The 15,564-nt window shown below is 40.0% G+C and overlaps 1 protein-coding gene across 2 annotated transcripts in view; it reads left to right on the forward strand.

Annotated features, from left to right (window-relative positions):
• Nucleotides 1-14,022, forward strand: part of lbr (lamin B receptor) — a 19,059-nt gene extending 5,037 nt beyond the window's left edge. For both annotated transcript variants that reach the window (XM_054618256.1, XM_054618255.1), the window contains exons 2-14: nt 1,416-1,590; nt 2,773-2,988; nt 4,902-5,000; nt 6,896-7,079; nt 8,222-8,418; nt 8,899-8,953; nt 9,192-9,386; nt 9,483-9,586; nt 10,113-10,238; nt 10,442-10,610; nt 10,814-10,894; nt 11,188-11,310; nt 13,610-14,022. In XM_054618256.1, the coding sequence (XP_054474231.1) occupies nt 1,420-1,590; nt 2,773-2,988; nt 4,902-5,000; nt 6,896-7,079; nt 8,222-8,418; nt 8,899-8,953; nt 9,192-9,386; nt 9,483-9,586; nt 10,113-10,238; nt 10,442-10,610; nt 10,814-10,894; nt 11,188-11,310; nt 13,610-13,770 (1,881 nt within the window). In that variant the 5' untranslated portion in view covers nt 1,416-1,419 and the 3' untranslated portion in view covers nt 13,771-14,022. The remainder of the gene's footprint in view (nt 1-1,415; nt 1,591-2,772; nt 2,989-4,901; nt 5,001-6,895; nt 7,080-8,221; nt 8,419-8,898; nt 8,954-9,191; nt 9,387-9,482; nt 9,587-10,112; nt 10,239-10,441; nt 10,611-10,813; nt 10,895-11,187; nt 11,311-13,609) is intronic.
• Nucleotides 14,023-15,564: the final 1,542 nt, after the last annotated feature.

Raw genomic sequence — 15,564 nt, forward strand, 5'->3', positions numbered from 1 at the left:
GTACAGTGGCTGGTGTAAAAAATCCTTGCATGGTTGGCTGTGACTTGAATGGACGACTCTGTCAGACAGACAGCTTTGGGTAAACCTAGCAGGGACAGACCTGTCAGCAGTTCTACAGTAGTGTGGTGGTTTTCTAGACACTGAGCCTCCCTGGTCACTAATGTACCATACTGCTGACCTTGCCTGGCCCTCCTCATTGTGTACAGTGGTGCACACTACAGTTGGTTTTTGCCTTTCTAAAGTGTGGGCTAATGTAAGTGGCCCTTTTGTGGTAAATTGTCCCTTTACCCCTCCATATGATAATAGTTGAATTATCCGTAACAACGCTGAAGCGGACACAGCTGAAAAATCTTTATCACAGTCTGACAACCATCAGGGCAGTTTGTGGAAAAAGAATTAAGTTTAACCTGTGGGGTTTTTTTTGTCAAAGAATGACCTCACCCTGCTGCATGGGTCTCTGTACTTCTGCCAAGTTAGTTTCACACATTAGCAAACTGTTAAATCAGGAACACAGATTCGGTTGACTTTTTTTCCTGTGTAGTTCAGGGATTCCCCTAAGGGTGTCGGTCAGCACTGTTGAGAGAGAGAGAGAGAGCCAGTATTTTTTTATGTTGTCCTTCTAGGGTTGAACATATTTCACAATTAATTATTTTGAAGAGTAGGCTAACTGCCTGGGGAAGTGGCCAGAACCACCCACTCATCTCTTGGCATGTTGTAGTAACGGGGGCCTTGAATTTCTCATCTGCTTCAGTTCCTCAGCTGAAGAGCATCTTCCAGCCCAAAGCCTGTGGTTGCTCTTGTCCTTGGTCGTATGTCTTTTTGAAAAACATCCGCTCTGTACAATCACACCTGCATAACTGCTGTTTTTCTGAGACCATTTCAGTTTGTGATCATTGCTTCATTAATTACGGCAACTGAACTGTCCAGCCATAGTGACACTGTACGTTAATACAGTGGATGGACAGAACGTAGTATGTCAAATATGTAACTGCCAAAGCGCAGTGAGTGACAATGAGCCCATTGAGATTTGGAGATGCCACTATAGTTGTCTTTGTAGCAGATTGTTGAACTTTGAGCTCATGCTGTGCTTCAGTGGACTGTATGGAAACAGAAAAGGGCAAGGTTCAATAACAATGCCTGCTATTGTATCAGTTTATCCTTCTCTGTACTGACAGTTTTCTCCATAAATAAGTAAAAAATACCATATTCATGTGATGCCAAATGTACGTTGTTTCTCCACTAAAAACGACTAAAAAATATTCTCTTTTATCTCCTTTCTTTTTGTGCTTCCCTTCCTACCTGTTCTTTTCTCTCACACCTCTCTGTGTACTGTCTTTGCCTTGCTGTCCACCCTCTCTCTGTCTCTTTCCTCCCTCCTCATTATACTATATATCTTGTCTTCCACTTATTCTCAGGTCAATGAAGATGCCTACTGTGAAGTATCAGAGCGGGGACATGGTAATGGGCCGCTGGCCTGGCAGCAACCTGTATTATGAGGTCAAGGTGCTGGGCTTTGATTCCAAGAGTAGCCTTTACACCGTCATCTACAAGGATGGTACCGAGCTGGAGCTCAGGGAGCAAGACATCAAGGTAGTCACAAAGAAACTAAGAAACTGAACGTAGCCCTGTCTTTCCACAGTTTCATGTAACATACTTTTGTTTAGTGTTTTGGTGTAATCATTTTTCTTTTTTTTCAGTAGTTGGGTCAGAATAGTTGCACTGATCTGACTTTTTCAGTCCCAATGCAATACCTGGGCTATTTGGGTATCGAGTACTGATCTGTAATCCGTGTTTAATTGAAAAGTAAATAGATATAAATGTGCTGAATAAGTTTTTATTAAAATAATGCTATCCGATATCCGATCCAGCTTTTTGAGTCAGTATCGGACCAATATCAGATATCAATGTCTGTATCAGTGCATCGCTACTTTCTTTTAAAAATAGTGTTTTTCTTTCAGTGCCAATGCCATAAGGCAGGAGGATAGCCATTGTGTAGAAACACTTAATACGACCGCCCAGCGCTGAAACCTAAATTAATAAGATTATTATTTTTACTTTTTTCCTATTGAAGTTGCATTATTATGGCCAAAATGATTATCATGATTATGTTGATCCATATCGAGATCACTTTATTTTTCACAAATATTAATTGATTTTACGGACACATTTTTTTATTTTATTGCACTTTCCAATTTGAATAAACAGAGCACTGCTCTCACTTTCATGTTGTGCTACAATCCTGCTAATGTTTGAATATTTGCATTAAAATGAGAGATACTTACTCACAGTGCATCTTGTAGAAGCGAATAAAATTGTACCAAAACTTTTTAACCCAAAATTAAATCAACAGATCACCGCTTTGTCGTTCAATGTTATGTTATATTCCAGCTTATTATTAAAAAATGTGCACAAAAGTGAGACTTAAAATAAGGCTCTTCACCTGAATTCAGTGCATGTTCATTTTAACCGTCCTCTCACACACAGCCAAAGTGAAACCAAAACATCTCGATAGTCCCTAATGGCTGGATGTTAGTTTGGAAGCGCTTAGTTTTGATATGCAGTTGAGTTTTCTATGAGCAAACTCGCATTTAAAACCGCCAATATCCCAGTCTATCATGTTCATTTAATTGCAGGAAGCCAAAATTGTAATCGCAATTAATATCTGCTTAATTATGCAGCCCCCTCTCTTTCCTGTTTCACCCACTAAACAAGGCACGCTGGTTAATAACGGTTGCAATCTCCCCTTTTGTTTTCAATTGCTGTTTCCTTCAGAGTGCTTTAGGTTTCCAGACCCGCCCACGCTCTCGTTCCCGATCTCGATCTCCAGGCCGTCGTCGCAGCCGGTCACGCTCCCCAGGAAGGACCACGAGGCGCTCATCCTCCCGCACGGCGGCAGCCGTCGCTGCTGCAGCTATAACTGATGGCGCACCGTCCTCCCGCAGGGATACAAGGCTGAAGGACTCACTAGAAGTCAGGCTGAGTCCCCTGGTAAGTGCCAACATTAGAGATACAGTGTTACTGTTTATACCTGCTTCCTCCATGACATTGTATGTAGATGTAGGGTCACATCAGTTCACTTAATCTCATGCTATAGAGTAACATGGCCTAGTGGACTGTCCCATTAATGTTAATGTAATCTATACAAGAAAATGATAGCTAATTGTCAGCTATGTCATTTATCAAAATGTTGCAACACTAAGCAGAGCCTCTACTGGTTTCAGTCTTTACTTCCTGGAGCTACACTTTGTTGTTAATGTTGTTAATGTTGCTAGGCAACAAAGAGCAGAGCGGCTCAAGAGCAGCACAGTGAATTTCTAGAATGTGCCTTAAACCCACAAGAAGTGTTTCCATGTTTACTTCCTGTGACACCAACCTAGTTATACAGTACATTATTGGTTTTAGCCTTACAGGGTTTATTGTCCTTTGTCATGATTGCATATTAATCTGGGCGCCCCACCACATCAGAATGCTTTGCTATACTGGTCTTCCCCTATTCTTTAACTTGCCCCACCAGGCGATTGTGAGCATCACAAATAGGCGCCATAAAAATTGCAGTGTGGGTTTGATGCGGTTTGGAGCTATATAAGATAATCCGCACCGCAACGTCAAATGCAAAAATACCCGTGATAAAGCAGTCAGTGCAACAAACAGGCAGTTTTAGCTGAAGTACCCAATGATCATGAAGACAGCAAAGACCATCCCATGTGCCTAAAGGCTATAACAATAACATTGGTTCTAATGGTCTAAAGTCTAGAAATCTGGTACAGACATACTTTGGGCTAGTGTCTTACAGCACAAGTTTTCCATTTTTAGATCACATGAAAAATCACTTATCTGTGGTCAAAGTCAGGATTGTTTATTTATTTTTCTTACACTGCATATGTTTGCATATCTTTTAATATTCAACTTGTCATGACTGGAGATCATATCTTGATCTCAATTCAGATTTTTTAAAAGTCTGATCTGCCAATTCAGATTTTCTTTCCAAGAAGTAAAATTGACAGAAAGGTTCCAGAGTATCTTTTTTTTTATTTTACCACCACCTGAAAATAATTTCAACCATCCTGAAGTCAGCCTAAACCGTAAAAACACACAATTGAAATGATAAGGAAATAAAAGATTTTATTTTAATTTAAACACAGTTAAATAATTAACTTTGGCTTTTTAAATTATGTATTATAAGCAGCTTAGAGCTAAAGTTTCTTGCCAAAAACTAAATTTTGCAAGATTACGTTTGAACACACCATGATATTATAATTTACCATCGCCAAATACAAAGTTTTACTGAATAGAGCTGTAATGCATCATTATATGATCAAGGTTGCAAGTCAGTTTAACCTCTGTTAAGTCAGCTGTTTAGGTCCCTGCTGTCAGCAGACGAGCTGGTCTCTTTGATTAGCGTAACTCTGAGCAGCATGATGGGAAGGAACTACAATATAATAAGTGTCTGAGTAAGTTAGCTGTTCCATAGTCCCAAATTGCATGTTCCCAAAGACTGGATACAGTTTAAGAAAAACACACTTTACAGCCATTTTTCAGCCACTAATGGGTAAGTTGTGAAGTGTAAAAAAATAAATTAAAAAAAATCCCTATGGATGAGATGGCTTCGTTACAAGTCTTGGTCAAGTACAAATTTGTGATATTGGGCTGCATAAATAATATGGTCTTGACTGAAATTAAAGTTGTGCCATTGGTTATCTGGCAAGGTTATCGTGAAATGTCACAAATCATCATTACCATGTTTTTGTGGAGCGTTTCAATCTCTCTGTCATCCTGGAATTTTGACCGTTACCCGCCACGTTCCCTCTGCCTATTCCTCACGTTGCTTTTTTTTTCTCTCCCCCCCTCCCCTTTTGTCTCTCTTCATCTCCATCAATCTCCCTCCATTGTTTGACGGACAGCAACAGACAAAGGCAGCCGAGAACAATAGCAACAATCAGCATGAAAAGAAAGAGGAGAAACAAAAAGAGGAGAATAACACTGCTAACACAGTGATTGAGGTGAGTTTTTTTTATTTTGTAATTAAAAACATGTTTCTCTGTGTCAAAAAAGATCCAGAAATAAATCTGTGGTGGACGGGCACGTTTCCCAGTCACTCTTAGTACATCGATGAACATCAACACATATGAAGACAGACCAAAGTCATGAACTACAATCCAGAAAACGTCTGAACACTCCTCGTCTTTGGATTTATTTATTCACACGATTTTCTACTGTTGCGGCTCTCTTAAGTTAAAATGAGTTTTTTCAGACACTGTGACATAAAAACCCACAACTGATTTTCCAGGTGTTAGTCGCTGTCTCATAGTGAATGGCCTTTGAGGCAAGTTTGAGCTAATGGAATGTCATGATGCATGCACGTTGGGGGGGCCGTGTGTGTGTTTTCCAACTGAGGGAGGCTCCCCTCACAAGACCGTGCTTAATTTAGCCGGTCACATGGCGACCCAACATGTGCCACTTCTTTACTTTCCCTGCCTTTTAGGTACATAAAGTACTACTTTACGTGTAGCAGAGTGTAGAGCGGTAGACATCTGCAATTCTAAAAAGAGTTAATATAAATAAATACTATGTGTTCAATCCAGTTATTTCCCATTTTGCTAGATTTGTTGTTTTGTTTTTGCCGTAATGAGATCCCTCAGTAGGATTACAGACCCGAGACCAGCTAACCTCTAAAGTGATTCTCAGTCTGTAGGGTTATGGGACCTAATCTTTAATGCTAGATAGTTACACCCTCTGTTAGTAAGCTTTCTGAGAGCTCAGTCATAGCTTTGTGAACATACTTTTGAGTCAACAGAGAAAGTAAGCCTTGGTGAACTTATTGAAATTAAACAAACTAAAATGAAAGGAAGGGTGTTTTAGTATCTCGAATAGATCTCAAAGAGCCGTAAATTCATGAGGGGCGGAATCTTGTTTTTATTATTATTTGATCCAATCTTTGGTTTGTGATTTGATTTAAAGTTGAACCTCAATCAGTAGGAAAGCTATTTCTATAAACCATTTGTTTTCCCTTAGTGGTTTAATTTGTATATCAAGAAATATTTTGGCTCAGGGCAAATCTACAGTACAAATGTTAATTATCTTAACAAAAACAAAAAGCTGCTAACTCTGCTGTATTTGTCATTGTGTCAGTCATCCAATGATGTAGAAGACCAATTCACCGTTCATTAAGCCCCACCCCACTCGGTCAAGGTGTCAGAGCTACTGTGGAGTCCACACTGTCACTAACCGTACTCATTGTAGAAATATAATTCATCTATTAACAAAAAGTGATTAGTCAATTTCCACATATGTTTCATTAAACTGTGGGTTAAACACAAAAGTGCTCAGTGCAATACAGTTATTCTGAAACTGGTTGAACATTTTGAGTCGAGCTCCCTTTTTTTGTCCCAAGAGATTTTTATATCCAAAATTCATTCAAATGCTTTACTTCAATAAAGGTCTGACTAGTTAGATAAAACAATGTGTCCATCATAGTATATTAGTGCATTCCACTGCATTGTGTACCGTCTATCCGTTCGTATGTAGTGAGGATAAAGCACACCTTATTAACATACAAGAAAACATTTTTGAAATGTAGAACTGGGAATCTCAAATGACGTGTAAATTATCTTTTTTTTTTTTCTTTTTTTATCTGACCCCAAATCTTTTGGCTGCCAAACCTTTTATCAGGTTAAAACCCAGCCTTTACATGGATTTTTCTAAAGGAACTTTACCTGATGAAGGTCTGACCACCAAAACCGTGTCAACCGTGACGACAGGTGATGGACAGGGTGCAGGACTCTTGGTTTCATGTCCAAGATCCTCCACCGCTGTCACTAAGACTTTATGCTGCGCAAGAAGTTTGTTGAAATTGGGAGCCCACGTCTCGTAAACCTAACCCAAAATCTTTCTTCAGAAATCTGAGGCGACAGTAGAAGCAGAGCCTGATAGGAACCAAGGCCGTTACAATCTGCGCCGCAGGAAGGACGATGGAGAGGGCAAACCAGTTGAGGCCAAACCAGAGCAGCTCGAGGAGAAGGATGCCAAGCTGGCTCCTGCTGCATCCCCCGCCACCCCTCTGGACTTTGGAGGCAAGATGGGTAAGCTATAGGATTGATAAGAAATGCAGCAGCTAGCCTGGGGACAGTCCTTAAAGCAAGGACAGTTTGATTTAGGGCCTGGTGCTTTCAAATGCACACACTTGTATATCACACTTCAGTTCATTGATGTTTTTTCAATTGTTTGAGGCTGTGTTTTGAGTTGGTGTGGATCCTCCTGACAGTGTAAATAATAACAAATCATATTTTTGATAAATGTGGTATTAATTACAGGACAGTTGCATTGTATTGCATAGCTTTCTACTTTTCTGGTCACTCGTCATACTGTATATTAACTAGTTAGTGGGTGTTAATATCTTGGCCTTAATCACTGGTAGAACTAGTTGGCTCACAGTCTAAAGTGATCCTGGCAGTGCAGGTAAAGACTAGGGATGCTTGTTTTTTGTTTTTGTTTTTTCGGACAGATTGCCATTAGTGGCTTGCATGCAGGGGTGTTGTGGTAGAAGTTTCTAACAAGCCACCCAGCTGCAACGATAACCCAATGAACAATCATTTGTAAATTCATCATCTATCGACAACTACAATGTATGCAGAAAACAGGCTACTGAGTACCAAGTTCACCCTTCTGGGAGAGGTAGCAGCCACGGTGATGTGTGTTTTGTCGTTGAGTCCACCATATAAATGAGTTTAGCTGTGTGGTTGTCAGCTGTCTGTCCGACTGGCATACTCTGTCAGGGTTTCACCCGGTGTATTGCAAGCCCGACAAAATGTCGGAAAATGTCTGTTGTGTGTGACAATGACAATGAGTTAGCAGTACTGTTGAGGTTTGTGTACATTTTATTAGTTGGTAATAAATGCTTAAACTCCTCAAGACCCAAGCCAAGCTCCCATATCTTGCTTGACGCCTGCTGATTAAAGTGATCAGGGTTAGCACCGAAGTTAGCAACAACTCCAGCTCAGGCTCACTAAAGGTGGGCTGACCTTTTTTAAGGTGGACCAGCTATTCTCCTCTAAGTGACAAGCCACTCCTGAGTTATTCTCACCTTTTTAGAAAAATTTTAATATTTCTTTTAACTGACATTAATTGGTCAAAGTTCTTGTTGATGGTTAAGCATGTGACATAAACCTGTGGTTTTAACAATTGTAAATTAAAACCTCATCAAACTGTCTTTTCCTTCCTCCAGGAGCATACTTTTGGCTGCTCTTCCTGCCGGCCTGGGTTCTCTTCCTGGTACTCCAAGTCCACCAGGAAGACCCCAGTCTGACCAACTTCCCTCCCCTTCTGCCCCCTCTTGAAGCCTTCTGGGATGCTCAGGCTTTTGGCTTTGTGATCCTCTGGATCTTATTCCAGGCCCTTCTCTACATACTGCCTGTCGGAAAGGTGAGTGAGAAGATCTGAGAACTGTGCACACAAAAACATGCAAGCATGAGTTAATAAGGAGAAAAGTATTCAGTGTTGTTTCCCCCTGTGACCATCAGTAGAGTATTTCACTGAACCCAGAACAAACAGTGAGGTTAGGTGGTGTCTGCCTTTGCTCTCTGTATTAACTGGTACAGGGAAGAAGCGCGTGAACCAGAGCATGACTTTTTCCGTTAGTTAGTTGGATAAATGATCAGGAGTAACAGTTAATTAGATTCTCCACAGGAAAAAGGAAGCTGTTCTTTTACCTCCTGGCTCATCTTGCCTCTTGATATCTTACACTAACTTAGATTACTTATCTAAATGATAAACCTTATCAACACATTGCTTTTTTTTTGTGTTTGGCATGTTAGCTGAAAAAAAAAAAATCACTGACTTTCTTAGATCAAAAGCTGGTGCATGTCAGTTGTTAATCCAAATGTCTTGTGTTTCTCTCTGTAGCTGAGCGAGGGCATGCCCCTTCGGTCTGGGGAGAGGCTGAAGTACAGAACCAATGGTGAGGCTGTGTGGAGTGAGCGCTAGTCTCATCACAATCAAGTCTTAGTTGAATGAATGAATTTATGTCTCCTCTCCCATTCTGACAACTATTATTGCGGTGTTGGCTCATCTGTTACTTAAACTGATCGCTACAGGCTTAGAGCGGCAATGATTCTGCTGTCATCTTTCAACTTTTTTGTTTGTTTGTAGTTTTAATCAAGTCCCATCTGTATCTAAAGCTCTCTGTGTCCCTCCAGGTTTCTTCGCCATCACGGTGAGCGCTCTAGCTGTAGCAGCAGCGGTGCACCAGGGCATCGACCTCACCTACATCCACAGCCACTTCCTGCAGCTGGCCGCGGCCTCCCTCCTCATCTCCGTCCTGCTTAGCGTCTACCTGTACGTCCGCTCTCGGTACGCTGCCACGGAGCAGCTGGCACTGGGGGGAAGCTCTGGTAAGTGGGAAAGATCCAGAGTCATCCACTCACTGATCAGACACGTTTGTTTTGTGCCTCCTGATGTCTGATTTCTTTTCTCTTCTATTTCACCAGGCAATGTGGTTTACGACTTTTTCAAAGGACATGAGCTCAATCCGCGCATTAAAAAATTTGATCTGAAGTTCTTCTGCGAGATGCGCCCTGGCCTGATTGGATGGGTGAGTTGTCACGGGACACCAAAGCAAACATTTGTCTAGATAATACATTTAGTGAGCACTAGAAGTTAAAAGAAGTTCATTGTTGGAAGCAAAAACAGGCCTTTTGTATTTCCATAGCCTGATACTGAAAAGTTAAAAAAAAAAAGAAGACAGAAAGTAGCAACGACGTTATGTTAAACATTTACCTTTTTTTTATACCACAGCTAATTATAGAGTTGATGAAGTTCCACATCTGTTTCAATGGGGCCCCTTCATTTTCTACACACATTGCACCCTCTGGTGGCCACATGTGGAATTTATTTTGAACCTCAGAAATATGAACGCCTCATGTTTGCTTGTTTCTATCGGGTAAAGGCAGAATCTGTTTAGATTTCCTAGCAGCTCGTGAACATCAGTCTATCAGGCCTGCACTAAATTGCTTCTTCAAAATTCTGAATGAGAGCTGGCAGGTATCTTCACAAATGGATATATAGCATTCTGGATGATTTATGAAACATTTATAATGATTTTATATGTGTCTCATCAGTGTTTGATCAACTTTGCGATGGCGCTGGCTGAGATGAAGGTGCAGGTTCTGGATGCTCCATCTTACTCCATGATCCTTGTGAACCTCTTCCAGCTGCTCTACGTGGTGGACGGCCTCTGGAATGAGGTACGCTCGCTCGCCTTAAATAAGCTGTAACACGGACATTTTCTCAAAAATATCATCAAGGGATTGGATAGAACACTGATGAATATAAAAAATAATGATTAATATATGGTCAGGTAAACAACTTCTGACCCAACTTACTTTCATGAAAACAATGAGTGACGGATGTGACTGATGTGTCTTTTTGTCTCTTTTTGTCTCCTCAGGAAGCCATACTAACCACCATGGACTTGATGCACGATGGTTTTGGCTTCATGCTGGCTTTTGGTGATCTGGTGTGGGTTCCCTTCACTTACACCCTGCAGGCCTATTACCTGGTCCACCATCCCAACCCCCTGAGCCTCCCTGCCGTCGCATCCATAATCACACTCAAACGTAAGTACTAGAGCATTAAACTAAAGTCCCTGGCCATATCTGTTCTAGAGCTTGACTATTTGACGGCATAACTGCATTTTTCTAGTACAGCTACTCAATGTCAGGTAGATCTGATAAAAAGACTAATGGCTAATATTTTATTTCCCCAGCCTTTAAAGCGAAGGTGGATGTTTAAGTTTTCTCTTGGTGTCTCTGTCTTCCAGTCGTTGGCTTCTACATCTTCAGGAAGTCCAACTCTGAGAAGAACGCCTTCAGGAGGAACCCATCAGACCCCAAACTGTCTCGTAAGTTCTGTTGTGTGATTAATGTTAACTGTCATAGTTGTGTAATGAGATTACTTTTTTTCCACCCATAAACATTTCTGTTTTGACTTCCAAAGGATAATTACTGAGGTAGAGCAGCCGTTTGATTTCTTGATGTTTGAGTCTAGAGTTAGTCAATAAATGAATGATTTTCCATACGTTTAAAGTACTTTTTCCTTAACCGTGGCAAAACGGTGTCCAGATAACCACCTTTATTCCTTTGTCCATGTCTGTATCACTGTGGTAACCTTTGTCTATGTGTCTGCTCTCTGCAGATCTGAAGACTATCCCCACAGCTACAGGAAAGAGTCTGCTGGTGTCTGGCTGGTGGGGCGTGGTCCGCCACCCTAACTACCTGGGAGACCTCCTGATGGCTCTGGCCTGGTCCCTACCCTGTGGTGAGTTGGCTTCACATTTGCACTACAAGACATCGAACACTTTAGTATTTACCATGGTACACCTGGTATCCTAGATGTTGTCAGTGGGTGTGTAAGAAAAAGGCTATTGTAGATCATGATCACCTCATCTGTAAAAGCATCACTTTCCACACACTGAGGTCCTGACTGTTGGCAATGAAGTGCAAATATGCAGCAGTCGGACATGCTGCCAAAGCTAGGTGTGTGGTTTGAATTCATGTTTCTGGAGGCCTCATTATTGCTAGATGCGGGGGGAATAGAAACAGCATAGTATTGATGCATGAACGGCAAGTATTTTCTCTTCATAACCATGGTTGTATAAGAAGAGCTGTAAAAATGTCAGAGGGAACCAATCCAGACTTCTATCTGCTAAAAAGTGCCTCAAATTGGCAGCGTGGGATAAAGAAAATGACCAGGATTCATGTTAACCGTGGATCAAAAAACAGTTTAACCATCATAGTGTGAGGAATAGTTTTACTGGCTATTGTTATTGGCCCATATGCAGTAAAGCTTTCTAGTTCCCATGATAATGCTGCTCTTTGAACAAAAATCTGTGTTGAAATCAGCAGGAGAGCTAGTTAACCTTAGCAGCAACAGCTAACAGCTGTTGTTTTAACACACAATGGTTCCATTTAGTTACATTATGGTGCTTTCAAGCTCCATTCAGCAAGAATGAATGACCTATTGCAATAAATTATACTGTTGTGTTGAAATGTAATCTTGTAAAATGTAGTTTTAGCAAGAAACTTTAATAAATCCAGTTGTTTGCAGATGTTTTCATAGCAATATAAAATAGATTTTAGAGAGGGAATTATGAGCGGTTTAACTTCCTTTTTTATAATAATTTAAAATACTTCATTAAAATCAATAAACATACAATCTTTTATTTCCAATCATTTGAATTGTTTGTTTCTATGCAAAATAAAGTAAAAGGAAATAGTTGATAATAAATATTTTACTTCCCCGGCTATATGCATATTAGAAATATTCTGGTTGATAATTGTGATATCAAAATAATATATTGTGACGCCCTTATTGCAAATATAAATTAAACCTTTTGGTAACAACTGCTTCTTCAGTCCACTAGAGCAGTGGTTCTCAACCTTTTTTCAGTGATGTACCCCCTGTGAAATACTTTTTCAGCCAAGTACCCCCTAACCAGCACAAAGCATTCTCACGTACCCCCATTTGAGAACCACTGCACTAGAGAGTGCTGAGTTTTTTAAATATATTTTTTAAAATTCTGGGAGTGCGGTCATGACCCCATTTGAGAACCACTGCACTAGCTGAGGCTGTGGCACATGAGGTAGAGCGCTTGTCCCGTAACCACAATGTTGGTGGTTCAAACCCCTCTACCGGCAACATGCCGAGGTGTCCCTGAGCAGACACCTAACCCCAAGTTGCTCCCCGGGCGCTTCATTGCAGCCCACTGCTCCTCTGGGATGGGTTAAATGCAGAGAAATAATTTCCCCATTGTGGGACTAATAAAGGATTGATTATTATTATTATTATTATTATTATTATTAAAGTCAGCAGGATTGGACCATGTAGACTGTAACACAAACAGTTTGGTTAATCAAGTGCAGGATGCAACATTTATGACAGCATTGGTCAGTCGGTCTGACTGACAAACCAATTTGCTGCAACAAAAATGACTGAAGTGAGATGAACAGAGTAAAAACGGTTTCTTATTAGAGAACAGATGTTGACAAGCGAGAGGTTGCAGAATGGTTACACTTGTACAAATGCTGCATCAAAAACTGAAGTTGCCACAGACACTTTGGAGAAGTTTGTCTTCAGGGCTTTCTGCGAGAAATCTCCTTAGTTTAGGCAAAACTGACGGTTTGGGTTAAAATAAACCCTTTATGGCAGAAAGCCCTGAAAAGAAAAGAAAAACCCAGCATGGCGACACTGTTCTGAAATGTGTTTATTATACTCTGTTCCTGTCAAATAAACGTATAAATTTGAGCCCGACCCAACAAGAGCTCCTGGCTCATTTCATGGATTTCTTGAAGAGTGTTACTTGAAAATGTCATTGGTTTTTGTAGTATGTATTCTAAGTCTCACCAGTAGCTTATTTTTTCCACTGGATCGGGTTCAGATGGGTACTGAGCATCCTATGGAACCTTAAGGATCTTTTTTTTCTTTTTTTTTTGCAGTTAGATGCGTCTGTGGTAAAAATAAAACTGTGACAAAACTACTAGTGGACACTTTTTTCAACAGCTGAACAGTCGGGTTAAATTGTCCTGTCCTCTCTGCCCCTCTGCCATTCACCCCACAGGCTTCAGCCACCTCCTGCCGTGGTACTACATGATCTACTTCATCATCCTGCTCGTGCACCGAGACGCCCGTGACATGAGCGAGTGCAGGAGGAAGTACGGCTCTGCGTGGGACGAGTACTGCAGAACAGTTCGCTACCGTATCATTCCACGCGTCTACTGAGGAACCTGGAGCTGGACACTCCTGAGCTGAGGCCTTATTTTTACCTAATATTATGGCTGTCAAGGCTCACCAAAAAAAACTTTAATTTGAATGGATGATAGACTAATTAGAATTCTTTTAATCTGTTTTTTAAATCCAAGAATTTTTAAAAATCTTGATTCTGGACTGAAGGAGCTACAGTATTTTGAATTTTTTTGATGCAAGAAACCCAGTGGTATCATGGACTATTTGAAGAATTGCCTTTTTTTAAAAAAAAAAAAAAAATTGCTTAAAAAAAAAAAAATAGACTTGAACTAATTTCAAAATCTGGGGGGAGGGGGTTAAAAACGCCTCTGCTAGGAATGTTTTGTTAGGATGTATATTTTTGTATATACACACGTTTTATACTTCAAGAATAGCTCACCATTTGCATAGTTTTGGTTAGTTTTACTCCTTGCTCCAATATTCAAAATGTTACAATATCAGCTTGGCTATTATAAATAATTTTGTAAGTACGCCTTCCTACTATAATTATACTGCATGTTTATATTGTGAAGGATAGGATTGAAAATGCTATTATTTTTTTAATAATCTGCACAGTGGAACTAGGGCTAATGTTCTTTCTCAGGATCCAGAACTTTGTCAGAAAAGTTGTTGTAAAATTCTGTTTTTTTGACTTGAGTGTAAATTAATTTGGGAGGTATCAAGAAAAATGCACTAATGTGAAGAGGCATATTTTTTTTTCTTACATGATCATCCCAAAGTGTATTTGATTTGGTTTGCTACCTCAGGTTCACTCACTTTGCAGTATGCGCTGTGCCCCCTGGGAGTTTGTGTAATTATGAGCGTGATGACAATGCTTAAGAAAGCAAAGTGAGTTGTTTATTTTTTTATTTTTTTAACATTCAAACAAAATTGTATCCGTTAGCAACTATTGGCGCCCATACACATTGTACGTGTCATGCCTAACCCTGTCAAACGACTTATTTTCTGAATTACAATGGTTTATGAGACCATCTGAATTTGGTTATGCTAGATTCGGGATCATATTCCCTTTTATGAACTGGTTGTTAATTTCCAACCACTGCCACATGAATTTGGTTTGAACCTATTTAAGCTTTAACTTAATTTTAATGAAGTTTATACTGTGAGAACTTGGAAAGCTGTTGACTGTGCATAGCATTTACAAACTGCAATTGTGAACCCAAAAATGTATTTTTGCGCCTGTGCAGCAGAAGATGAGTACTTAAGTAGCAATAAAATGACTAGATTAGGTAGCCTTTTTTTATGCTGTGCTGACTGAAATCTTTGTAAATATTGTTTTTGTTTTATTCTTGTTTTTAAAAGCATGTTATTTTCAGTAAGAGATGACCGTAGTGATAGTAGTAATGTTTCTCATTAGATATTTAATACTGCTTTTTATTTGTTTGGGTTTTTGTTTTTAATTTAAATTTGATTTTTGACCACTGTAGTTATGTTTACACCTTGATCTGCCACATGTCTGGACTTCCAAAACTTATTTACACAAATGGCCTGTTAACACTCTTTACCTGATTAGAGAAAAACCATGTTTGATAGTAGAGATGCCAGATTTTCCCTAATATTATACTGGTAAACCTGTTTCCTTGGTTAGGCAGTCTGGGTAAAAAGCAATAAGTTGGATGTACTAAGATATGACAAAATGAATGAGAAGTAAACAGATGAAGCAGGCTGTCAGTAACGCTGAATCACGTCTTTGACAGCAGCCAGGAAAAGCTTTTCTATACAAGTATTGCAGCCTAAAATAAAGATTTACAGTATTTGCTTTTTCCACTG

This window comes from Anoplopoma fimbria, chromosome 18 (genome assembly GCF_027596085.1).
Source record: "Anoplopoma fimbria isolate UVic2021 breed Golden Eagle Sablefish chromosome 18, Afim_UVic_2022, whole genome shotgun sequence".
Lineage (NCBI taxonomy): Eukaryota > Metazoa > Chordata > Actinopteri > Perciformes > Anoplopomatidae > Anoplopoma > Anoplopoma fimbria.